This window comes from Prionailurus bengalensis, chromosome C1 (genome assembly GCF_016509475.1).
Source record: "Prionailurus bengalensis isolate Pbe53 chromosome C1, Fcat_Pben_1.1_paternal_pri, whole genome shotgun sequence".
NCBI lineage: Eukaryota > Metazoa > Chordata > Mammalia > Carnivora > Felidae > Prionailurus > Prionailurus bengalensis.
This window is the reverse complement of record NC_057345.1, coordinates 203,672,942-203,700,528: the sequence shown is the minus strand read 5'-3', so window position 1 is coordinate 203,700,528 and position 27,587 is coordinate 203,672,942. Positions and strand designations below refer to the sequence as shown.

The 27,587-nt window shown below is 38.3% G+C and overlaps 1 protein-coding gene across 3 annotated transcripts in view; it reads left to right on the top strand.

Annotated features, from left to right (window-relative positions):
* The window catches only part of USP37 (ubiquitin specific peptidase 37), a 100,290-nt gene that overhangs the window by 33,636 nt on the left and 39,067 nt on the right, over positions 1 to 27,587 (top strand). For all 3 annotated transcript variants that reach the window (XM_043577819.1, XM_043577820.1, XM_043577818.1), the window contains exons 10-14: positions 7,390 to 7,551; positions 20,334 to 20,465; positions 20,854 to 20,977; positions 21,465 to 21,655; positions 27,458 to 27,575. In XM_043577819.1, the coding sequence (XP_043433754.1) occupies positions 7,390 to 7,551; positions 20,334 to 20,465; positions 20,854 to 20,977; positions 21,465 to 21,655; positions 27,458 to 27,575 (727 nt within the window). The remainder of the gene's footprint in view (positions 1 to 7,389; positions 7,552 to 20,333; positions 20,466 to 20,853; positions 20,978 to 21,464; positions 21,656 to 27,457; positions 27,576 to 27,587) is intronic.

The following is a 27,587-nucleotide window of genomic DNA, read 5'->3' as shown; positions in this document are numbered from 1 at the left end:
ATGTTATAATGACCTATTAAGTGACATTTTGGGTTTTTTTAGTAGAATTTAATTCAAAGTGGTAAAAAATATTTTTGATTATTTGATAAAATGAGGTGAAGTAAAGAATTTGGTCCTGTATCTTTAGGTATATTCAGCCTTGGGTGGTTATTTCAGACACTTTATAACTACAGTGATAACTAAGTTATTTGAATTTAAAAGAGAAACATATTTTTGCTTATTAGAAGAATCCTAAAAGAATCCAAGTTTTTAAAAATCCTAAATTAATTATAGTACAAGTTTCTTCTCAAGATAATAGAATGTGTATATTTACTACACATAGGAATGACTGAAGGAAAAAATATTTTTAAGGCAAAGCTGCAATTCAACGATGAGGTGAAAATTTCCAAATCATTGAGAAAAAAACTAATACTGAGTAAATAGGCTGAAGCCATGGGCACATGGAAAACACAGATTAGAGTCAAGTATTTAGGTCTGGGTCTTCAAAACCAGCATGGGATTGGGAATTGAACATAATTCCAGGCCAGAACTTGGTTTGTTATATGAAGCTACATATCTAGAACTGCTTTCTGTGCTAATAAACCAAGGCAAAACACTTTTGTAGCACTACTTGGGTTTGGAACCAAAAATGTGCTGCTTGCCTGATGCTCTCTGAGCAGAGATCAAATACACAGAAATGGGAATTTTAGTGATTGGTGTCTGTTTTAGTGTTGCCTACACTGGGGCAAGAATTCTGAATCTCTAACATAAAGCCCCATGCAGATTAAAGGCCCACAGTGAGGCAGCTATTAAACATGTCAAGAATGTGGGATTGTGGAATGCAGCACAGAAAGAAGGTTGTAAATGTAAATCAAATGAAGAGACTTATGTTGGGCTCCATTGGTCTATCCTCCACATCTCAGTAGCATTTTGGAGAAAAAAAGACTGAGGAAAATAAAGACAAGGAATTTGCCAAAGAAGAATGGATGAAAGTGATGAAAGTCCACACATTGAAAAGCTTCAACAAATGCCAAACAACAGACACTGAAAAAAAAAAAAAAAAATCTACATTGTAGATGAAATTTTAAAAGCTACTTGAAGGAATTACATCATTTATAAAAGGAAAGGAGATAAGGAGATGGACATTAGTAACAATAGAAACAAAAGACACTGGAGTAATAGCATCAAAGAATTCTCTACCCAGCTAAATTATAATTCAAGAATGCAGATGGGGCAACTGGGTGGCTTGGCTGGTTAAGAGCCCAACTCTTGATTTTGCCTCAGGTCATGATGTCACAGTTTGTGAGATCGAGCTCCGTGTTGGGCTCTGCACTTGTTGGGCTCTGCACTAACAGTGCAGAGCCTGCTTGGGATTCTCTCTACCTTTCTCTCTGCCCCTCCCCCACTTGTGCACACTCGCACTCTCTCTCAAAATAAATACAATTTAAAAACATTAAAAATGGCACAAAAACAGACACATAGACCAATGGAATAGAATAGAAACCCCAGAACTAGACCCACAAACGTATGGCCAACTCATCTTTGACAAAGCAGGAAAGAACATCCAATGGAAAAAAGACAGCCTCTTTAACAAATGGTGCTGGGAGAACTGGACAGCAACATGCAGAAGGTTGAAACTAGACCACTTTCTCACACCATTCACAAAAATAAACTCAAAATGGATAAAGGACCTAAATGTGAGACAGGAAACCATCAAAACCTTAGAGGAGAAAGCAGGAAAAGACCTCTCTGACCTCAGCCGTAGCAATCTCTTACTCGACACATCCCCAAAGGCAAGGGAATTAAAAGCAAAAGTGAATTACTGGGACCTTATGAAGATAAAAAGCTTCTGCACAGCAAAGGAAACAACCAACACAACTAAAAGGCAACCAACGGAATGGGAAAAGATATTCGCAAATGACATATCGGACAAAGGGCTAGTATCCAAAATCTATAAAGAGCTCACCAAACTCCATACCCGAAAAACAAATAACCCAGTGAAGAAATGGGCAGAAAACATGAATAGACACTTCTCTGAAGAAGACATCCGGATGGCCAACAGGCACATGAAAAGATGTTCAGCGTCGCTCCTTATCAGGGAAATACAAATCAAAACCACACTCAGGTATCACCTCACGCCAGTCAGAGTGGCCAAAATGAACAAATCAGGAGACTATAGATGCTGGCGAGGATGTGGAGAAACGGGAACCCTCTTGCACTGTTGGTGGCAATGCAAATTGGTGCAGCCGCTCTGGAAAGCAGTGTGGAGGTTCCTCAGAAAATTAAAAATAGACCTACCCTATGACCCAGCAATAGCACTGCTAGGAATTTATCCAAGGGATACAGGAGTACTGATGCATAGGGCCACTTGTACCCCAATGTTCATAGCAGCACTCTCAACAATAGCCAAATGATGGAAAGAGCCTAAATGTCCATCAACTGATGAATGGATAAAGAAATTGTGGTTTATATACACAATGGAATATTACGTGGCAATGAGAAAAAATGAAATATGGCCTTTTGTAGCAACGTGGATGGAACTGGAGAGTGTGATGCTAAGTGAAATAAGCCATACAGAGAAAGACAGATACCATATGGTTTCATTCTTATGTGGATCCTGAGAAACTTAACAGGAACCCATGGGGGAGGGGAAGGAAAAAAAAAAAAAAAGAGGTTAGAATGGGAGAGAGCCAAAGCATAAGAGACTGTTAAAAACTGAGAACAAACTGAGGGTTGATGGGGGGTGGGAGGGAGGAGAGGGTGGGTGATGGGTATTGAGGAGGGCACCTTTTGGGATGAGCACTGGGTGTTGTATGGAAAGCAATTTGTCAATAAATTTCATAAAAAAAAATAAAAAATAAATAAAAAAAAACATTAAAAAAATGCAGACAAGTAATGCTGTTTTTAGATATACAGAGACAATTCAGCAAGAAGCAAATTGAAGGAGTGAAAATAAATACCTGAGCAAAAAATTATAAAACCATATTTAAAAATCTACGTTTACAATTTATTCATTTGTGTACTAAATGTATATGGTAGAAACTCCAGAAGTTACAGGGTGCAAACAGTGAAAAGTAAATCTCCCTTTCTTTTCTAATTCCTAGTTGTTTATTTTACCTTTCCAGAGGCAACTACTATTGCTAATATTCTTTCAGGCTTATTCTGTACATCTTGATACAGTTCGGTAGTTTTTATAAAATGAGGCGACAATAGGATTGAAAGCAAAAAATTAATAAAATTTTAGACACTAAAGAGAAATAGAGTGGGGCAGAATATAGGGAAATTAAAACATTTTAAGTTCCTTTTGAGAACTTAAGTTATACATAATAAAAAGTTAAAGATGACTTCTGCTTCTGGCCAAGATGGAGTTATAGGGACCAGATTTGCCTTCTGTCATGAAACAACTGAGAACCTGGGCAAAATATATGAAACAGTATGGACATGACATTGGACAGGAGGCAGTGAAAGACAGTGATCCATGAAAGTTGGGAAACAAATGAAGTTAGCCTTATAACTGCCCTACCTTGCTTCGTGGAGAAAGTTCTCAGGCTGCCACACAAGGAGGGGAACCAGTCAGAGCCCTGTGCTCTTCCTGAGTTGAGGAAATGAAGCTAGGAGTCCTGGGAGGTCAAGACATCTGGAATTCTCAGAGCAGACGAGCAGAGAGGATTGCTGCACAGAGAAAGAATTGCAGAGATCTGCAGAGGGTTCCCCTTGAGTATTCAGTTGACTGCTGATCAATTTTTCAGGTGAGGACACTAGCCAAGGCCTAGAAAAGAATCACCCCAAGCATCTAAGGGAATAATACTTGGAGTTCACCTAAAGTTAGAGGTAGTTCCTGTTTCTGATAGCAGCCGTGTGCGTGCTAAGAAAGGCCTTGCTTCATTTGTGAGGAAAACCATCCCTGGACTAATTGCTGCTCTGTTCCCACATAACAAACCTTAAAAACAAGACCCAAAAAGATCTTACTGTTTCCAGGTAACCTAATTACATCCCAGAGCAAAATTCAAGAATGTTTATAAAAACCAAAAATATCCAGGGGCGCCTGGGTGACATTCTGATTCTTGATTTTGGCTTGGGTCATGATCTCAGGGTCGTGAGATCGAGCCCCACACTGGGCTCTGCACTGGGCACAGAGCCTCCTTAAGAGTCTCTCCCTCTCTCCCTACCAAGCCCCGCTTACCCCACTCGCACATGCTCTTTCTCTCTTAAAAAATTATCAGTGTCTGGCATCAAAGAAAACTTACTAGGCATACAAAAAAGCAGGAAAATTCAGCCTTTATGGAGGAGAAAAGTTAATAAATACTGACACAGGTGATAGAATTAGCATATGGAAATTAAAAGTTATTAGTCCGAATCAGTCATGACATTAAATATAGATACAAACTGTTTTAACTGTTGTTAAAAAAGACTGGATATTAAAGGAAGAAAAATAATCTATATACTATTTAAAAGAAACAACTACAACATAAAGATGAAAAAAGGTTGAGAGCCAAAGGATGGAAACAAATACACCTTGCATTATTCAAGCTACAGTGTTTAGGAATGCATCGTAAGAGATACAACTGATGGAAAGGTAATGATAGATTTTAGGGTAGGGGCACCTTGCTGGCTCAGTCAGTAGAGCACGTGACCCTTGATCTTGGAGTTTGTGAGTTAAAGTACCACATTGGGTGTAGAGATTACTTAAAATCCTTAAAAAAAAAAAAAAAAAAGTCTAGGCAGATTAAAGACCTAAATAGGAAGAAAATAAGAGTTAGGACTTTTCAGAGAAAATAATAGGAAAATATTTCTGTGACCTTAAATTATAGACCTTTAAAATTAATAGCACAGTGGCCAGGCAGCCCAGCTTCACGAAGGCTCTCGGTGTGCCATGGCCCACTGCCATGATACCCAGAGGAAGGTCAGCTTCACACTGGGGGCAGCAAAGGAGGAGAAACCTGCTCCTGCAAAAGTGGAAACGAAGCCAAAGAGGGAGGAAAGGATAAGTCTTCAGACAAAAAAGTGCAGCAAAGGGAAAACAGGCTGAAGTGGCTAACCAAGAAACAAAAGACTTACCTGCAGAAAATGGAGAAAATAAAAATGAGAGTCCAGCCTCTGATGAAGCAGGAGAGAAAGAAGCCAAGTCTGTATTAGTATCATTACCATGTCTTATCAGTGGTCCCTGTCTCCCTTCTTGTACAATCCAGAGGAATATTTTTATCAACTGTTTTGTAAATGTAAGTTTTTTAGTACCTCTGGAAATATTTTTAAGATGGAGGGAATCCCATCTCATCCCATTTTTAAAGTATAAATGCTTTTTTCTAAGAGGTAAAATAATTTGCTGGTTGTTTATTTTTTGGTACAACCAGAAAATAATAGGATATTAAATTTGAGAGGCTTTGATTATCTTGGGTGTCAGTTTAACATTCCATAGGTGGGGTAGTTTTTATATACTATAATACCAAACATACTAAATAGCAGTTTGGAGTCAGATATGCCTTTAATAGATCTTGAACGGTTTTTTTAATGTTTATTTTGAGAGAGAGAATGAGAGTGTGCGAATAGGGGAGGGGCAGAGAGAGAGCGAGAGCGGGAGAGAGGGAACCCTAAGCAGCCTCCGATGCTCTCAGTGCAGAGCCTGATGTGGGACTCAATCTCACAAACCGTGAGATCATGACCTGAGCCAAAATCAAGAGTTGGTCCCTTAACCAACTGAGCCACCCAGGCACCCCTGTCTTGACCATTTTATTTATTTATTTAATTTTTTTTTTAAACATCTATTTTTGAGAGAGAGAGGGAGACAGAGTGCGAGCAGGGGAGGGGCAGGGAGACAGAGGGAAACACAGAATCTGAAGCAGGCTCCAGGCTCTGAGCTGTCAGCACAGAGCCCGACGCGGGGCTCAAACTCAGGAACCGCAAGATCATGACCTGAACTGAAGTTGGACACTTAATCGACTGAGCCATCCAGGCACTGCTTGAACATTTTAAAATTACTTTTATTCCCATGTTGTCTTTGGTAGAATTATTTCCTAAAGAAAACCACTCCTTGATCTTGGCTCTCCCTGTCAGAATTATGTACTCTGTAACTTCTTGGTCATAGTAGTCTAGTTTTCTTAGTAACTTTGTTAATGAGCTTCTATAGGATTCAAAATTTAAGTATGTAGTGTATATGATATTGTGAGTTAATAGGACTTAATGTAACAGCATATCAACATTTGAAGATATTGGTGCTTGATATACTGTTAAGGGAAATTTGCCTCCAGATTTTAAGCTGGAAGGTCACTGGAATAACTTTTAGAAAAGAATCACAGCTACATGATTTTTTAGACTTTTGGTATATACATTAAGAATTGTATACAAATTGAAGTGTCTGTACTGATCCTCAGAACAACCAATAAAAACTCAGTTATGAAAGAAAAAAATATGAAACTACAAAAGATTGATAAATTTGATTACGTCAAAGTTTGACACTTGGAATATATAATAAAGAATTAGAGGGGCGCCTGGGTGGCTCAGTCGGTTAAGTGTCCGACTTCGGCTCAGGTCATGATCTTGCGTTTCCTGAGTTTGAGCCCCGCATCGGGCTCTGTGCTGACAGCTCAGAGCCTGGAGCCTGTTTCAGATTCTGTGTCTCCCTCTCTCTGACCCTCCCCTGTTCATGCTCTGTCTCTCTCTGTCTCAAAAATAAATAAACGTTAAAAAAAATAAAAAGAATATGGAATATTTACAAAACTGCAAATCATTAAGAACCCCGTATAAAACAAAGGGTACGCAAAAGCAGTTCAGAGAACAATTATAAAAATACGTTCAACCTCAGTAGTAATCAGAAAGATGTGCAAAATAACGATGAGATCATGTTTCACTCGTTAATGTGATGGAGACCATGTGAAGAAATAGAAATTCACTATTAGTGAAAATAGAAATTGGTACAGCCTTTTGGGAAAACAGTGACAAGATTTCAGAAGACTAAAAATTAAAATTGAAAATACTTATTCCTAACATTTTCGCTTCTAAGCATATAAACTAAAGGAAGTTCTCCAGGAAACTGGGTAAGAATATTTGTTGTGTCATTATTTGCAGTAGTGGAAAAAGTTAACTGCCTAAATGTTTTCAAGACTGGGTACTAATATATCTATTAAGTGAATAAAAGTAAATAGTAAAGTAAAACTGTATTATAGTTTTTTTCAAGCCATTAACTTGGATTATTTTGATTATAGGTTAAGTAGGTACAGTGTCACAGGCTTCTTCAGCTATTGACAGACTTGCTAATTTACATTTGTGGAATTTTTTCCAAGTGATCATCATTATGGATATTTCCCCAAATTTAGGATTTTTTTTTTTTCAGACATTGACTGCTCTGAATCTTCTAGGGGGGAAAATAATATTCAAAATTGTTTTGCTTTCCTCATTGTCTGTTCTTTTTTATAGGACTAATGTTTCAAGCCAAACTCCCTCTGCCAAAAGAAGTTTGGGGTTTCTTCCACAGCCAGCTCCTCTTTCTGTCAAAAAGCTGAGGTGTAATCAGGATTATGCTGGCTGGAACAAACCAAGAGTGCCCCTTTCCTCTCACCAACAGCAGCAACTGCAGGGGTAAGTAAATTCCTTGTATTTTACTTTCTTTTTGTAAAGTGATTAACTAAAGTATATATTGCTTGGTGTAAAAAAGAATGAAAGGAGTCATATTAATTACAGTTTGAAAATGTATACTCCCTTATTAAAGATGTATCATATCCATTAGTAATGATATATCAGGCCATTATCTGATCTCCCGTTTTTGAACTTGGAAAAAAATTCATACGTATAACATACTAATCATAAGGCAAAAAAAGTGTATTTTCTAATCACATGCACTTCATCCTTCTCCTGAGATATTTCAGCACTAAATTTTATTTATATGCTCCCCAGCCTCTTTATGCTTAGAGTTTTATTAAACACATAAAAAGGAGATCATAAGGGCGCCTGGGTGGCTCAGTTGGTTGAGCGTCCAACTCTTGCTTTTGGCTCAGGTCATGATTATCACGGTCGTGAGATCGAGCTCTGTGTCAGGCTCTGCCTCTGTGCTGACAGCTCCCAGAGCCAGCTTGGGATTCTTTCTCCCTCTCTCTCTGCCCCTCCCCTGCTTGCACATGCACTCTCTCTCAAAATAAACTTAAAAGGAGAGAGAGATCACAATATAATAACTAATAATAATTGTAGCGCTCTTACCTAAAGTATTTGTTACATGCCAAATACTGTGTACTAAGTGTTTAAATAGATTTTTTTTCTTTAAATTCTCATAGCAGCTCTGTGAGATAGATGTATGAAATATCTGCATTTAGAGGTGCCTGGGTGGCTCAGTTGGTTAAGTATCTGACTCTTTCTTGATTTCGGCTCAGATCGTAATCTCATGCATGGTTTGTGGGATCGAGCCCCTCATTGGGCTCTGCACTGACAGCACAGAGCTTGCTTAGGATTCTTCTCTCTTCCCTCCCCCCACCCCCCCGCACCCCCCCCCCCCGCCACAGGTGGTCTCACACTCTCTGTAAATAAATAAACTTAAAAAAAAATCGATTTTTACAAATGAAGTAACTAAGGCTTAGATAAGGTAACTAACTTTCTCAAGGTGATATAGTCAGTGGTACAGCAGTAGTAAACTTCGTCAGTTGGGCTCCACTTGCATTCTTAACCCCTGTGCTCTATTACTTCTCTGTTCCTTGATTTTTTTTCACTCCATACTAATCATGGGCTTCCTCCTATATTACGACATAACCTTTAACCATGTTAGTATACATTTAGATTTCCCTTTTTTCCCATTACCATCTAGGCTAGAATGAAGATTCTCATGCATATCTTTTTAATATTTATTGGAACTTTAGTATAAATTTTTGGAAGCGTATTTTTGTTAAGACTACAATTTTGAAGTTTTGAAATTTTTTTATTATTCTTACCAAACTGCTCTCCTCACATCTACCAGTTTGTTTTCAGTGTTGCTCAAATTATTGCTTTTGTACCCGCTTTAAGGTAATCTTTTTACTTGAATGAGTGGCATCTCCCAATTTGGCTTATCCATAGTGATTTATATGCTTCATGTCATAGCAGATAATGATATAGAATTTACAGTGAAGACATTTCACTTTCTTCTCTGTTTTCCTGTTCCTTTTCTCTGAGCTTTTTTTTCCCTGTGCTTTTTTCACCAAATTTTTGGTCTGCCTCAAATTATTATCCTGCTTTCTCCTTACGAGACCACATTCTTGTTATATTAGTCATACCTGTCCCTTCTTGTGACCATTTTTTATCCAGATCTTGTCTCTATCTTCATCATATTTGTCTCATTTTCTTATTGTCTCCTCTTATGCGGTCTTTGTTTTCTGGTCTTTGTTTCCATTTCTGGTCTCTGTCATTTGCTTCCTCCAGAGTCCTTTGAAATTCTCATGAGTTACCCACTGTTGATGCTCCAGACTTCCTGTCTACTTCTAGTGTTTCTTTAATTTTGGTATATACCTATACCCATCTTTAGGAATATAGCTTTCTTTTTTTCAGACTTGTTTCATGAATTAGACTGTAGGGTTTCAAGTAGGCTAAGTACTAGGACTAAGGACTCCTTAAAAACAACAACAACAGCGGTGCCTGGGTGGCTCAGTCGGTTAAGTGTCTGACATCGGCTCGGGTCATGATCTCACAGTTGGTGAGTTCAAGCCCCACGTTGGGCTCTGTGCTGACAGCTCAGAGCTTGGATCCTGCTTCAGATTCTGTGTCTCCCTGTTTCTCTGCCCTTCCCCCATTCACGCTCTGTCTCTCTGTGTCTCTCAAAAATGAATAAATGTTAAAAAATTAAAAAACAACAACAAACAGTGCAAAACCACCAGATCTAGAGGTTAAAGGAGGCCACCTAATTCCATTGTTCCTTACAAATCCTCAAAAAAATATAAAATGAATGAGTAGTGCCAAGAAAAGCATACATAACCATTAGTATTACTAGGAGAGAAAGAATACTATCACCTTCAAAGTACCTTCTGGGTAGAGAAGCAAACCAAATGCCAATAGTGTTATTTTCTACTGCTTTAAGCCTGTGAGTGCTGAGTTGGGGATAGGAGGCTTTAGAGATTCCATGAAACAAAAATATATAGGCGGTAGAAGGCTTAGATGAAGCATAGGGAAAAAAAAATCACTGTTAGAGAAATTCAGATACCATCTGCTGAAATACTGAATATAAGTCTGGATCTTGGTAGTTCACAGCTCTGGTTACAGGAAAGGAACTTGAAAGTAATTGGTGTCAGAAGTAACAGTCTCAAAGAAGCATTACTTGTGGGGAAGGAATCATCCAAACCTGGAGACTTGGTTTAGAAGCAAAAGAAAAAAATGAGATAAAAATGATGAGTTGTGCTGAAATAAAGGGCAAACAAGACAGGCCAACCCTGCCTTGTCTTCTACCACCACTACCATCTTCCGTTAAAGAAACGGCTTTTTCCTAAACTAACAGAAGAAGGTATACTTAGGAACCCTGTCCGTGAAATGAACAGGAATGTAAAAAGCAGGCCACTGCCATACAAAATTATAAGGAAAAAAAACATGATTCAAAATATTTAGACCAAAAAAAATCGTACCCCTGCAATCACCGTGAACCATGAGAAAACTGTTGTATAGCACCCAAAACTGAATTAAATGTCCTTAGACAAGCATTTGAAGGTATGAAAAAAACACCATGGATCAGGAATTCAAACCCTAAATCAAAATGGGCAAACAGGAAGAAATGGCAGTTGCTTATGCTCAGAAAAAAGAAGAAAGACATCATATCAAAAGGCTAAATTAAAGGTCCCCAAGGGAAAATAAGTTTACATGAAAATTTAATAAGGGGCTTTGAAGGAAAACAGAAGAACCACCCAAGGGGGAGTGGAGATGAGATGGAGAAGTATGAACAATCAGAGATACATAAGTAAATAAGTAAGTAAATAATAAACAATCAGGGAGAAAGAGTTGAACTCGGAAACAGGCAAGGAAGGTCCCATTAGAGTCTAACAGTCTAGACTTTAAAGATAAGAAAACTGTTAGACTTTAGATTAAGTTTTATTAGACTTTAAAGATACGGAGAAATCCTCATTGCTTGAGTCAAAAGGATGAAATTACCAGACTTCTCAAGTCATCATTCAAAGCAAGACAAGAAAAGAACAAAATTTTGAAGAAACTTGAAAGAAAGGATGCACAAAGATTGTGCCAATCCAAGCGGCCAAATATGCAGGCTAGAAAAAATAAGCTTTGAAGTGGAAGAACTCCAAAAACTGTATACATATGCTCTTCATGAGGAATCTGCAGAGTGTGAGCTTTGTCCAACCAAGAGGTGACAAGGGAGACATTGACAAGAGATAGGTGATGAACTTTCATGTATTTGGTTGTAGAGCTAAGACTAAAACAATGGTGGGAACACATGGAAAGATGGTATATAAACATTACGTCTTCTGTCAAAGGAGTATGATTGCATCTGAAAGGAAATGGAAAGGGAGAGAAAAGAAAAAGTAGAATAAAATAATTGTGTCAGAGGTAATAGGTATGAGTCAAAGGTTACCTTTTAAAATGGACAGACTAGATAGTAAAAGAAAAAGCTTAAGAAGTAAGAGTTAATGGCACTATAAAAAAGTATAAATAGGGGCACCTGAGTGGCTCCTTTGATTTCAACTCAGGTCACGATCTCATGGTTCGTGAGTTCAATCCCCACATCAGACTCCATGCTGACAGAGCCTGCTTGGGATTCTCACTCTCTCCCTCTTTTTCCCTGCCCCTACCCCACCCATGATTTCTGTCTCTCGCAAAATAAATGAATAAACTTAAAAAAATGATTACTGTAATACACAATAATAAAGAAAATACAAAATATAAAGAAAAATAAATTAACCTACACTTATCTTTGAAAACCTTCGTGGCTGGTGTGAGGGAGATAGAGAGGAGGACTGTTGTGTAGGACAACTTTCAGTAACAGATGTTGACTGCAGTACAGTATTAATAAGCTCTTGTCATATACTGTATTTAATATAACTGGCAATAAGGCTGCAGAGGAAAGGATCTATATCCGCAGACAGCCTGACCTAGAATGAAGCAAAGCATTCCTGAGCTTACTCTTGTATGGAAAAGCAAAGGACTGTCCATAGGTGCTTTGATGTGACAAAAAATACACAAGTGCCAGTTGTGGGCACCTTCCAACATTCTGAAAAATCACTGAAATCACTGATTTCTGCCAAACACCAGGGCCAGAATCTGAGCATCTGAGCATGGGGGACGATCACCCACAATCCCACGGTGTGAGAGAGAGAGAGAGAGAGAGAGAGAGAGAGAGAGAGAGAGCCATTAGCTCAATTGTGATCATGTGACATTCGGCATCACATACCACTCATATTGCAAGACATCGTTCATTTATTAAGTTAAAATTTATCAGAAATGTTCACTCTTCTGGAACACTCACAGAACAAGTTACTCACAATCCAAGGTTTTACTGTGTGTTTGTTCAAGTAGTACACACAAAAAGTTACAAACCAGTATCATTTATGAATACTGATGCAAGAAACCTTAAGTTAAATACTGACATATTTCTATTCCAGTATCACATTAAGAAAATAATAAACTGTGACCGAACAAGTTCATACCAAGATTGCAAGGTAGTTCGATATTAGGAAACCTATTATTATAATTTACTGTACTAGGCCAAAGAAAAAATCATATGACTTTCTTTGTTGATACCGAAAAAATCTTTGACAAAACACTCATTTCTGATAAAAACACTTGAAAACATAAGAATCAGTGAATACTTCCTTAACCTGATTAAATATATACCTCACTTTTGGAGCGCCTGGGTGGCTCAGTCGGTTGGGCGTCCAACTTCAGCTCAGGTCATGATCTCACGGCTCGTGGGTTCGAGCCCCGCGTCAGGCTCTGTGCTGACAGCTCAGAGCCTGGAGCCTGCTTTGGATTCTGTGTCTTCCTCTCTTCCTGCCCCTCCCCTGCTCATGCTCTGTCTCTCAAATAAATAAAAACATTAAAAATAAAATTAAAAATAAATAAATAAATATATACCTCACTTTTAAAACCAGTGTTTAGTAAGGAAAAAATCAAGGATGCCTGCTATTTATATTTCTATTTAATTTTATATTGGAAGTACTAACCAATGCAGTTACACAAGAGAAAGGACAGAGACATAAGCATTGGAAAAGAAAGACCTATAAACCATGGTGAAACTAACTCAAAGCCTTAGGCAGAGAGCAGGATTGGAAATTAACATACAGAACAATTTGGTATATTAATGCAGATAATCAGATGGAAGATAATGGAACAGAAGGCCCCATGTACAGTAGCAACAAAAAAAGGTTTTGTGTGTGTGTGTGTGTGTATGTATGTGTATACATGGAAAGAAACTTAGCAAGAGTTACTTAAACTTGAATGAAGGAAACTATAAAATGCTTCAAAAAGATATAAAATAAACTTAAATACATGTGAAATATCCATGTTCTTGGGGTGGGGGACATCCTAGCATGATCAAGATATGGTTCTCCCTGAAATGATTTGTAAGTTTAATGTGATCCAAATAAAAAGACTGAAAAGCTTTTTTATGGAGCTAGGCTAGTTGATGTTTTTGTGGGCAAAGGTTCATATGGAGAGGCTCTTGGGTGGCTCAGCTGGTTGAGTCTGACTCTTGATCTCCACTCGGGTCTTGATCTCAGAGTCATGAGTTCAAGCCCCACATTGGGCTCCACACTGGGTATGAAGCCTACTTTTAAAAAAAAGGTTGATATGGAAAAACACAGAAAGTTAGGAAAATACTGGGAAGAAATAAAGGGGGGGAATAGTCTTACTATATTTGTAATATTATAAAGTCCGTATGATTAAAATAGCTCAGTATTGGGGCACCTGGGTGGCTCAGTCAGTTAAGTGCCCTACATCAGCTCAGGTCATGATCTTACAGTTTGTGAGTTTGGGCCCCGCGTCGGGTGCTTGCTGACAGCGCGGAGCCTAGAGCCTGCTTTGGATTCTGTGCCTCCTTCTTTCTCTGCCCCTCCCCTGCTCAGACTCTGTCTCTCTCTCTCAGAAATAAATAAACATTAAAAAAAGTGGTTTTTTAAACTAAAATAAAATAGCTTAGTACTGATACATGAATAGACAGGTCAGTGGAACAGAATAGAAAGTCCAGGGACAAGAAGTATTTTTCTTTTAATAAATGGGGTTGACATATCTATATGGCTATTTTGAAAAATATAGTTAGATTCATCTCAACTGTAAACAAGAATAAATTCAAAATTAGAGTCCTCAATTTTAAAAATGGAACTTTTTAAAAACTTTTTAATGTTTGAGAGGGCTAGGGCACAAGCTGGGGAAGGACAGAGAGGGAGACAGAGAATCTGAAGCAGGCTTTCTGCTGTCAGTGCAAAGCCCAACATGGGGCTCAAACCCACTTACTGTGAGATTATGACCTGAGCCGAGTCGGATGTTCAACCGACTGAGCCACCCAGGCACCCTTAAAAATGAAACTTTAAATACTAAAAGAAACTGGGAGTGAATTTGTTTATAATTTTAGTGTAGGGAAAGGCTTGTAACTGTGACTCAAAATCAAGATTCAGTAGAAGATTGATAAATTTGTGTACATAAAAATTACATTTGGGGCCCCTGGGTGGCTCAGTACATTAAGCATCTGACTTCGGCTCAGGTCACCATCTGTGGTTCGTGAGTTCAAGCTCCCACATTAGGCTCTCTGTTATCAGCACGGAGCCCACTTCAGATCTTCTGTCTCCCTCTCTCTGCTCCTTCCCTGCTTATAATCTCCCTCCCTCCCTCTCTCTCTCTCTCCCTCTCTCTCAAAAATAAATAAACATTAAAAAAAAAAAAAAGATAGGGGGCACCTGGGCGGCTCAATCAGTTGAGCTTCTGACTTCGGCTCAGGTCATGATCTCGAGGTTAGTGATTTCAAGCCCCACATGAGGCCCCATGCTGACAGTGCAGAGCCTGCTTGGAATTCTCTCTCTCTCTGCCCCTCTTCTGCTTGTGCTCTCTCTGTCTCTCAAAGTAAATAAACTTAAAAAAAATTTTTATTAATTAATTAAAAATAAAAATGATAGGAAATTGGGACTTTTTAAAACTCCTGTGTATGCTGAGGAATTTTGAAAAACATGCACATGCCCAAGACTCATGCTCAGAAAAGACCTAAGAAGACATGAAGCTTTCACTTCTGGCCAGTCTGTAAGATCAGTGCAAGCTGGCAGTGAAGGCTGAGACAGAGTTTATGAATGACCCAGATAAGCACTCAAAGTGTGCCCCAGCATAATGCCATTGTTCAAAGCCTGGGAGAAGTTTTTTCATTTTGTTGTTTCTTCTACTTCTTTTCCTTCTTCCCTCTTTCTCCTTTTTTTCTTCACTTTCTCTCCTCCAGATTTCAAGGAAATCTGTCAGAACATTAGCTGGAAACAAGCCAAAGGAACAGCGGCTTCAGGGACCACACATGACAAATAATCACAGACTTTACAAAAAGAGTTTAGAAAACTCACTAAACATGTAGCTACAGTAAATAACAAAAACAAATTCTGAGGAGAGATAAGAATCCAGTTTCCATAATTATTATAATATTCAAAATGTTCAGCATAAAACTTAAAAACATGCAAAGAAATAAGAAAGTATGGCCCATTGGTAGAAGAAATTAATGGAAACTATTGCTAAGGAAACATAGACATTGGACTTAATAGACAAAATTTTTAAATAAACTTTAGAGAGGGACGCCTGGGTGGCTCAGTCGGTTGAGCTACCAGCTTCGACTCAGGTCATGATCACATGGTTTGTGGGTTTTAGCCCCGCATCGTGCTCTGTGGTGACAGCTCAGAGCCTGGAGCCTTCTTAAGATTCTGTGTCTCCCTCTCTCTTTGCCCCTCCCCTGCTCACTCTCTCTCTCAAAAATGAGCATTAAAAATTTTTTTAAATAAATAATAAACCAAAGAGAATAAACATTATAAAATAATAGCTAAATATCATCAATACTCCAGTTTCAGTAATGGATAGGGCATATAGACAGAAAAATCACTAAGGAAAACGTGTGATTTGACCAACACTATAAACTGCCTAGATGCATGGGACATATATAGAACATTCTGCCCATCAACGACAGAATATATTTTCTTTTCAAATGCACATGAAACATTCTCTGGGACAGACCATATGTTACACCACAAAATAAGTCTCCATTTTAAAAGTTTGAAATCATATAAAGTATCTTCTTCAACCACAATAGAATGACTCTGGAAATCAGTTACAGATGGAAAACTGGAAATATGTGGAAATTAAACAACACACTTTTAACTAATGAAGTCAAAGAAGGAATCACAAGGGAAATTTAAAAATACTTAAAGATGAATGAAAGCCCTAGCAGCATACCAAAATTAACGGGATGCAGCAAAAGCAGTACCCAGAGGGAAATTTATAGCAGCAAACACTTACATTAAAAAAGAAACATTGGTGAGGCTGTAGAAAAATTAGAACCCATTATACTTTGCTGGTGGGAATGTAAAATAGTGCAGCTACTGTGGAAAACAGTATAGTTCTGGAGATAGATGGTGGTAATAGTTGCACCACAGCATGAGTGCACTTAAGGCATCTGAACTGTACACCTTCAAATGGTTAAATGGTAGGGTGCCTGACTGGCCCAGTCGGCAAAGCCTGCAACTCTTGATTTCTGGGTCGTGAGTTTGAGCCCTACGTTCAGCATAGAGTTTGCTTTTTAAAAAAATGTATAAAGTGGTTAAATGGTAAGTTTTATGTATATTTTCTCATGATATTTTAAAAAATGACCTCAAATCAATGATCTAACTTTACACCTTAAAGAACTAGCTCAAGAAGAGCAAACTAAACCCAAAGCTAGCAGGAGGAAGAGAATAATAAAGATTAGAGAAGAGATGAATAAAGAATAGAAAAACAAGAGAGAGTCGTCCAAACCAAAAGTTGTTTCTTTGAGAAGATCAACAAAATCAACAAACCTTTAAACTGACGAAAATAGAAGACTCACATAACTAAAATCGGAAACACAAGTGGGTACATTACTACCAATCTTACCAAAATAAAAAGGATTTTAAGACCGTTCTATGATTACATCAATAAATTAGGTGACTAGATGAAATGGATAGATTTCTAGAAACAAAGGAGAATTGTGCAGCTATGAAAAAAAAGTGTAAAAAGTTGAAGAAGGTATATAAACTCATAGCCAAAATGAAATACTGTTTCACACCTAGTAGTGGTAAACAAGAAACCCGGGGTGGCTGGGTGGCTCAATTGGTTGAGCATCTGACTCCATTTCAGCTCAGGTCATGATCCCAGCATTGTGGGGATTGAGCCCCCAAGTCAGGCTCCCTGCTGAGGGTGGAGTCTGTTTAAGATTCTCTCCTTCTGTCCTTCTTCCCTACTCACTCTCTCTCTAAAAATGAAAAATAATAATAAATTTGAAAAAGAAACATGAAAATGAAGTATGTGTTGGTAAATTAAAAAAACAAGTTACTAAGTATATACCGTATAGCATTCCATCTATCTTCTGTTTTTACAAAAGAAATAAAAATATACATGTTTGCTTATATGTATACATAAAATATTTTTAAAATATATAAAATAGAATGTGTAAAATTATATTTTATTTAAATTGGAATATAATACTATATTTAAATATGTTTTAAGTTGCTGTGTCTTCAGGTTCAGTGGTATTTCCTTTAGTGTCTAATCTGCTATTAATCTCATTCAATAATATTTTCATTTGCTGTGTTTTTTATCTCTAAAATTAGTTTGGGGCTTATTTATATTTTTGATTTCTTTCCTCTTATATTTATGTTTTTATCTGCACCTGTGATCACATGAAGTATTTTTTTTTAAGTTTATTTAACTTGAGAAAGAGAGAAAGACAGCATGAAAGGGGAAGGACAGAGAGAGAGGGAGAGGAAGAGAATCACAGGTAGGCTCCACGCTGTCAGCACAGAGCCCGATGTGGGGCTTGAACCCACAAACCGTAAGGTCAAGACCTGAGCCAAGATCAAGGGTCAAACACTTAACCAACCAGGCCACCCAGGCACCTCTAAAGCATATTTATAATAATGGGGCACCTGGGTGGCTCAGTTGGTTAAGCATCCAACTTCAGCTCAGGTCATGATCTCGCAGTTTGTGAGCTCGAGCCCTGCTTCAGGCTCTGCTGAGAGCTCAGAGCCTAGAATCTGCTTTGGATTCTGTGACTCCCTCTCTCTGCCCCTCCCCTGCTTGCACTCTATCTGTCTGTCTGTCTGTCTGTCTGTCTCTGTCTCTCAAAAAAATTTTTAAAAATGTGAAAAAAAAGTATATTTATAATAGCTATTTTAATATCTGCAACTTGGGTGTGATTATTCTGAGACTTTTGTTTAAGCTCTTTGGTGTTAAACCTAGAGTAGACTTTATTCTAAGGCTAATGTAATTCATTTCCTAAAGCATGGGTCTTCTGGTATTTCTGCTCATGCCCTCTGAGTTCATCTAGATATCACTCCTCTGGTTGGAATTCAACCAATTTTGGGTCCTGCAAGAGCTCTGGAAATTATTCTGCTAATAGTTCCCCATGGGGCGCCTGGGTGGCTCAGTCGGTTGAGCGTCGACTTCGGCCCAGGTCATGATCTCGTGGTCTGTGGGTTCGAGCCCTGCGTCGGGCTCTGTGCTGCCAGCTCAGAGCCTGGAGCCTGCTTCAGATTCTGTGTCTCCCTCTCTCTCTGCCCCTCCCCCGCTCATGCTCTCTCTCTCTCTGTCTCTCTCTCTCTCTCTGTCTCTCTCTGTGTCAAAAGTAAACATTAGAAAAAAAAAATCCCCAATAATCATTCTTTTCCTTGAAGTTCTTGCCTGGTGTCACAGGGCTTCACCCTAAACATGCACAGGTTGGTATTTAGCTGAATACTCAACAGACTGTGCCTATTTCTGGAGCTTTTCCTTTGCACAGCTCCCTCCCCTCAGGTACTCTGTCCCAGAAATCTAAGCAATCTCAGCCTATCAAACTCTGGTTTGTTTCAACTCAGTTCAGCTTAATTCCTGGGCTCTGTTTGGGTACGCCTCCCTGGACTGCAGTTCACAAATCACCTGCAGCCAGAAACCCTGCATAATGGTAGGATTCACACTGCTTCCCTTCTAATAAGAGTCACAGTCCTGCACTGCCTGTTGTCCAGTATTTTGTCCTTTTTCCCCCCATTGTTTATGGTGGTGGGATAATTCCAGACCCTGATACTTTCTCATAGTCTGAAGTGGAAGTTCTTCAGGGTATTCAAAATTGACATCACCAATGAATAGTACAGTAATATCATGTACCTCTGAATGTGATACCCTTGGAAGGAGACAGTATCACTGTATGTCACTGTGTTTTTCCAACCTGGGCTGAATCTCATGAAGAAATAACAAACCCAACATGAAGAACAGTCCATTAAAAAATAGTGATGGGGGGGAGGATATATTCTTCACAAATGTCAATGTCGTGAAAGAGAAAGCTGAAGAAGTACTCTGGATTTAAAAAAAAACTGAAGAGACACGAGTACTAAATGCATCATCCTATTCTGGACTGAATCTTGTGCTTAGCCCAGGGGTCAGGGGGCGAATGCTATAAACATATTGGGCCAGTTGGCAAAATTGGATTGAAGTATGTTAGATAAGAGTATATCGGCATTAAATTTTATAATATTGGTAACTCTGCCTTGGTTATATAAGAGAATGTTCTTATGAAATACACCCTGAAGTATATAGGGCTTAAGAGTTACGATTTATGCAACTTACTCTCACACGCGTCATAAGAAATACAGAGAGAGATGCATTAAATGGCAAAGCATATAGTGCAAAAGGTTAACAGTTGATGAATCTGGATAAAGAATATTCTTGTGCAACTTTTCTGACAGTTTGGGAATATTTTCAAATAGAAGTTTATTTAAAAATATATGCTTTAGAATATGTTTGGCAATACCCATTAAAGCCAAATACATATATCCTGTGATCTAGCAGTTCTACTTCTGGGCATATCCTGAAGAGTAATGAGTAAGTTATATCTCAATGAAAAATTAAAATTATAAATAAGAACAGATAACTCTTTGAATAAGTCCCCAGTTCTTTTTAACATTCATTTGAAAATGTACAGTTTTACTTGTTATAATCTTATAATGCAGTGGTTCTCAGAGTATGGTCCTCAGACCAGCAGCATCAGCATCAACTGGAATCTTGTTAGAAATGCAGTTTTGCACCCTCTCTGTTTAGACCTACAGGGCTTAGCAATATGTATTTGAACAAGCCCTCTATGTGATTCTGAAGCATGCTGTAGTGGGGAACCCCTGCTTTAATGAACATATGTCAGGAACTACTATTGTCTTCAAAAGCATTATTATTATTATTTTTTTTATTTTCAGCTTCTCCAATTTGGGAAATACCTGTTATATGAATGCTATTTTACAATCTCTGTTTTCACTCCAATCATTTGCAAATGACTTGCTTAAGCAAGGTATCCCATGGAAGAAAATTCCACTCAATGCACTTATCAGGTAATTGTTACATATTTACTAAATAAACGTTTACCTTATTAATTATAGAATAACAGTTGCAGACACTTAAAATTTTATGTGCCTTAGACACTTAAAGCTTAAAGTTTTAGGGGCACGTGGGTTGCTGTCAGTTGAGCATCTGACTTCGACTCAGGTCATGATCTCACAGTTCGTGGGTTTAAGCTCCCCGTGTCGGGCTCTGTGCTGACAGCTCAAAGCCTGGAGCCTGCTTTGGATTCTGTGTCTCCCTCTCTGCCCCTCCCCCACTCACGCTCTGTCTCTCAAAAATAAATGTTAAAGTTCAAAGTTTTATTGGTAATAGTCTTTCAGATATCATGCTATCCAAACTTTTGTAAAACTTCACTAAATTTGTCTCTTGTTTTAACAGACGCTTTGCACACTTGCTTGTTAAAAAAGATATCTGTAATTCAGAGACCAAAAAAGATTTACTCAAGAAGGTTAAAAATGCCATTTCAGCCACAGCAGAGAGATTCTCTGGTTATATGCAGAATGTGAGTACTCATTGTTTTTAAACACTTTAGAGATAAGGGAAATTGAAATGATTTCAGTGTGTTACCTGACTTTTATTTTAAAATGAGATTTGTGTACATGTGTTCATCACAGGTTGTAAAACCTGAGGACTTAGGGTAAGGTTTAATATGACTCTTCCGTGTATTTTATTGTATTTTAATAATACAGATATTGTTTGCCATTACGGGAACTTGGGCTATTTTAGCTACAAAAGCTAACATACTTTTTCTTAAAGTAGGAGTGATTCATTTATTTATTCATGCTAGTCCCCCTGGTAGTTAAAAATATAAAATCCGTCATTTATTTTTATTCACAAAATATGTACCCCCAAATTGTTAGAATAAATCTGACCTTTTTTGTGTTAATTAACTTCCAAATGCTTTAGTTGTATAAATCACAATGTTAGCAAGCTATTTTTGTGACAAGAAAGGCTTTGATCTTATAGTTAAAGATATTGTGCCTTCTTAGGATGCTCATGAATTTTTAAGTCAGTGCTTAGACCAGCTGAAAGAGGACATGGAAAAGTTAAATAAAACTTGGAAGACTGAACCTGTTCCTGGAGAAGAAACTTCATCAGATATTTCAGCTACCAGGGTATACACTTGCCCTGTTATTACTAACTTGGAATTTGAGGTTCAGCACTCCATCATCTGTAAAGCGTAAGTAGTCTCTAAGAAAACTCTTTGCCTTTTTAATTCTTTATGGCAGGTGATTAAAATTCTTTGAGAAGGTTTTAATTCTTCCTTTCTATGTCATAAGGACACATAAATGCATAGATTCTACCAAACATCTCTTTTCAGTGTCTTTATCTTCTGTAAAAATGCTTTGTAGGGTGAGAACTAAGGAGAACTGGACTATTTTGTCATGTGCTTTAGTGCTAAGCACTTAATTTTGGTCTGTAAGTTTGGTTTTGGTTGTTTTTTTTTTTTTTAATCTTTGCATGGAATACTGAGTACTCTGGGAGTACTTGTTCTTTTTCCCTGGAAAGACTCCCTCTTATTAGTTGCTTATATTATTAAACCAAATTGTTTCTATTAAAAATGGGATTTTTTTTTTTTTACAGGATCAGAATTTGAATTATTTTAACTTTTGCAGTGGTTTTTAACCATTTTCCATTCATTATTCAGACTTTCTACATTTAATTAATTTCCATGCTCACTGTCAGGACTTCTGTACCTTGCACTTCACATCAAAAGGTTCTATTTTGGGGCGCCTGGGTGGCGCAGTCGGTTAAGCGTCCGACTTCAGCCAGGTCACAATCTCGCGGTCCGTGAGTTCGAGCCCCACGTCAGGCTCTGGGCTGATGGCTCGGAGCCTGGAGCCTGTTTCCGATTCTGTGTCTCCCTCTCTCTCTGCCCCTCCCCCGTTCATGCTCTGTCTCTGTCTGTCCCATAAATAAAGAAAGAAAGAAAGAAAGAAAGAAAGAAAGAAAGAAAGAAAGAAAGAAAGAAAGAAAGAAAGAAAGAAAGAAAGTTGAAAAAACAAAAGGTTCTATTTTGATTAGTTTCCTAGTTATTGATAGTACATCTCTGAATGTTTTTCAGAGAGAGTGGAATTCTTCTATATAGGTAAGAATTAGTTTTTTGGCTTTCGCACATGACTTAATACAGAACTATTGAATCACATAACCTTTCCCCTTAATATCTTATATACACTTTCCCATCATATCCTATTACTCTGTGACATTTGGGAGAAACCTGATTTTGTGGGTAATGTTTTTCTTCTGAAAACCCGTGGTGTTCTTTATTTTTGAAATTCAGTTTCACAAGTTTACATCTAAATATTTTGCTTAATTTTCCCTTAAATGTGATACAGCTTTTTCATCTGAAGATTTGGGATTTTCTTCGACTCAAGGAAACTATTCTTTAAATAGTGCTTCTCTTCCATTTGTTTTGGAGTTTTCTTTAGAAATAGTCAATACCTGGGGCACCTAGGTGGCTCAGTGGGTTAAAGCATCTGACTTGATTTCAGCTCAGGTCATGATCTCACTCATGATCTCATGAGTGAGCCCTGCATCGAGCTCTGCACTGACAGTGCAGAGCCTGCTTGGGATTCTCTCTCTCCCCCGCTCTCGGCCCCTCCACTGCTCATGCACGTGCATGCATGCACACAAGTGCTCCCTCCCTCCCTTTCTCTCTGTCTCTCTCAAAAGTAAATAAATAAACATTAAAAAAAAAAAAAAGAAATACTCAACACCCATATATTGGCTGCCATTATCCATTCTGTCTTCCATATCTCTGTTTTTCATAGACTGTTCATGAGGTCTCTTCCAGCTATAACATTCCAGTAATTTGGATTAGAATTTTGAACATTCAGATGGACACTATACAGATAATTTCTATTACTAGTATGTGTGACATTTCTTGCCATCGTAATTTCTTCAGTCTTTTTCCCCCAGTGGATAAATTATTTTAAAAGAAAAAATCCAGGTCTTATAAATACAGCCCATCTCTTTTTACAAACTGGAAGGCCCACCAGCAGTTAATAATATGGTAGCCAGTCATCTTTCTCTTTCTTCTAATGCACTTCCATACAAAATCTGTTCAAGTTAAATAAAATTTTGATGATTATTTGTGATTGTATCATTTAATTGTGAGGGTGCCAACCAAACTTCTTTTCATAGGAGAATTTCAGTTGCCTCTGATAGAAATGGCTCCAGGTAGCACAAGAAGAAAGAAGTCATATCAGAGCAGTGGCTACTGCACTGTGCCAATGGCAGCAATCAGGCACTTCGCTTGTGCAGCATCCAGATGTTGGGTGTACACTTGGGGTGTGTGCACCATGCATGAAGTGACATATTTCATGGGATGTAGACACGCCAGGTGGCCAGGCTGAACAGTGGCCCAAGAATGTGGCAAGTCTGGGAGGCAGAAAGGCTCTATGAGGCCACAACAGCTGTGGTACTACTTCCTTGAAGGCCTTGCTTTAGTTGCTTTATTAGGATTTTTTCTTTAAGACTGTTCTTTTTTTTTTTTTCCAGTTTTTTTAATGTTTATTTATTTTTTGAGAGAGAGGGAGATGGAGTGCAAGCAGGAGAGGGGCAGAGAGAGAGGGAGACAGAATCCGAAGCAGGCTCCAAGCTCTGAGCTGTCAGCACAGAGCCTGAAGCAGGGCTCGAACCCACGAACCGTGAGATCATGACCTGAGCTGAAGTTGGAGGCTTAACTGACTGAGCCACCCAGGTGCCCCAAGAGCATTCTTTAAACACAAAATAGTTTTTGGCTGAAGGAAGACTGCATGCACCTCAGATTGTAATTATCATTGTTTAGCCTCTGATACATCCTGCTGTAAGTTAGTGTGGCCAGTTTGCCAAAAGTACTTATTTTTTTAAGCTGTTGTAGTTTAATTTGGCTTGTTTTCAGTTATAAGGTATTTCAATATAGTAATATTGAATATGAAGAATTCTGCATTCAAAGAACTTAAATTATATAAAACTAAGTACTTAATATTCTCTATAAAACCTTCTGCGGTCTTCCCTATCTCAGTAGTAACAGTTCCATACATAGGGTTTATCAACCCAAAAGGGTGGTGTATTTCTTAACTCTTCTCTTTCTCTTGCACCCCTGCGTCTCATGTGTCAGGAAATCCTTTCAGCTCTTCCTTCAGAGTACATCCAGGGTCTGACCTGTTGCCACCAGCTGATCAGAGCCACCATCATCTCTTGCCGGGATTGTTGGAGTACCTTCTAAACTGGTCTCTATGTTTCTGTCCTGTCTCTCTGTAGTCTAAACACATTAGCCAAAGTGATCCATATGAAGTAGAAGTGAGTTAGTTCATGTTAGGCTTTTCCTCATAACCTATAAAATAAAAGCTGAAATTCTCACTGTGATCTGCAGAATCCCATATGATCTGTCAGCAGCCCCTTTTCCCCCAGTTAACTGTGGCTTTGTCTCCTACCAGTCTTTCCCCTTGCTTATTCTGTTCCAGCCAAACTAGCTTCCTTGTTTGTTTGTTTGTTTGTTTGTTTTTTTTCCCCAAAACCAGGATCCTGGGACCTAAGGGCCTTTTTCACTTACCTTCATCTCAAATTCTCTTTCCCCATATTTTCCTCTATATTTTTATGTAAAGGCCACTTGCTCAGTAAGGCATTTTCTAGGAATTTACCCTATTTAAATTCTAACCATCTACTCTGATCTCTACTTTTTTTTTTCCCTTAGCATTTATCACTAACATACTATACATATTACTTACATATTTTTTATTGCCTTTTTCCTCCAGTATAGCTTTGTGCAGGGAGGTATTCTATCTTGGGTTTGTTCATTGCTGCAACTAGAACAGTTGCAGTGCTACTAGAACAGTTTCTGGCAGATAGGAGGCATATTTAGTGATGCATAAGAAATTGCCCAAATTTATCAGCTTTTAAACAATATCTGCTAATTAATTCACAGCTCCATAGGTCAGAAGTCTAGACAAGGTGTGGACACGTTCTCTGCCCATAGTATCAGAGGCTGAAATCAAGGTGTTCCATGTTCTCATCTGGATCCCCCTCTAAGCTCTTTAAGGTTGTGGGCAGAATTTAGTTCTTTATGACTGTAGCAGTGAAGTCCCCATTTTCTTGCTGGCTGTTGGCTGGAACTACCAATTTCCTAAAGGCTGCCTGTAGTTTCATGCTCTGTGGCTTTCTTTTCTTTCTTTCTTTTTTTTTTTTTTTAATGTTTGTTTATTTTTGAGACAGAGAGAGAGCATGAACAGGGAAGGGGCAGAGAGAGAGGGAGACACAGAATCGGAAGCAGGCTCCAGGCTCTGAGCCATTAGCCCAGAGCCCGACGCGGGGCTCGAACTCACGGACCGCGAGATCGTGACCTGAGCTGAAGTTGGACGCTTAGCCGACTGAGCCACCCAGGCGCCCCTCTGTGGCTTTCTTAGGCAATTCATAGCAGTTGCTTTCTTTCGGGTCAGCAGTAGTGTCTCTGTCTTTGAATCCCTGACTTCCTCTATTTCATATCTCTAGATTCAGATTTAAAGAGCTCATGTGATTAGATCTGAGCTTCTCAGATAATCTCCTTTTTTATCAACTCAACATTAGGATTAGTAACATTAATCATATTTGTAAAATCCCTTTGTCATGTAAAGTAACATCATCTTGGGAGTGATAGCTCATCACAGTCACACATTCTCTTAAAGGGGATGGAGTTATACAAAGGCAAGGGTCGTCTTAGAATTTTGCCTATTAGAGAGGGACTCAAATATTTGTTGAATGAACAAATATATTCTGATGATCTCCAGTCTTCAACTATGGCAGTAGAGAACTAGGGCAGGAGATTGAATATTACTAAAAATGCTGATATACAGATAGAAGGAAAAGCATCAACTAAAACTATTTAAAGGAAGTGAATTTACTTCCAGATAAATACAGAGTTTTGATCTCTGAGCCCATTTTTAAAAATTCTGTAGAAATACATCCAATAATAGCGGCACCTAGGTAGCTCAGTCGGTTGAGCATCCAACTTTGGCTCAGGTCATAATCTCGCAGTTCACAAATTCGAGCCCCACATCAGGCTCTCTGCTGTCTGTGCAGAGCCCACTTGGGATCCTCTGTCCCTCCCCTCTCTCTCTGCTCCCCCTGCAAATAAAATAAAAACATTAAAATACATACATATATATATATATATATATATATATATATATATATATATAATCTCCAATAATCAAACAGGTCTGCTGACAGAAGTTTACCAAAAACACATAGAATTTTTATTTATTGTATTTATTTTTTTCAGTGCAAAAAGGTATTTTTGTTAAAGCACAGGGACATGACCTGTGGGCAGAAAGAGTATCCGAACACATAGAATTTTTGAAGCATCACTGCTTGTGTAGTCAAAAGCTGGAAACAATCCAAATGTCCATCAGTAGTATTATGGATAAATAGTGGCATGCTCAAAACAGTTAATGTGAGCCAGCAATAAAGATGGGTTATAACCACATGCAGCAAGCATGGTTGAACTTACACTCATGTTGAACAAGAGAGACTACAGAAAACGTAGGTTCCAAAACAGGCGAAACTCATCTGTTGTGTTGGAAGTTAGGATAATAGTTACCTTTTGGGAGAAAGGGATAGTGATTGGGAAGGAGCATGTGAGGGGGCTTCTAGGGACCTTATAATATTTTATTTCTTGATTTGAGTGGTGTTAACTGATCATTCATGAAACTGTACACCTTTGGTTCACTTTTCTGTATGTTATGCTTCAGTTTTTTTTTTTTTTTTTCAACTTTTGGGGCTTTTTAAAAAAAATAAAATGTAAAAACTTAGCGTTCTAATGAAGTATTTAAACACTTGCAGTTGAGGTTCTTCCTGTGTTGATTTCATAAAGGTGAAGTCCACTGTGTTGTACATTGCTTATGCCTAGTCCTAGTCTGTTGGTACCTGATGAGGGAAACAGTGTTTCTGAAGTCTAGTTGTATTTATTTTGTATTGCATAGTTAGACTTCTAAATGCTCCCGTTTGTCTTTTATTCATACAGATGTGGAGAGATTATTCCCAAAAGAGAACAGTTTAATGACCTCTCCATTGACCTTCCTCGAAGGAAAAAGCCACTCCCTCCTCGTTCAATTCAAGATTCTCTTGATCTTTTCTTTAGGGTAAGTAATATC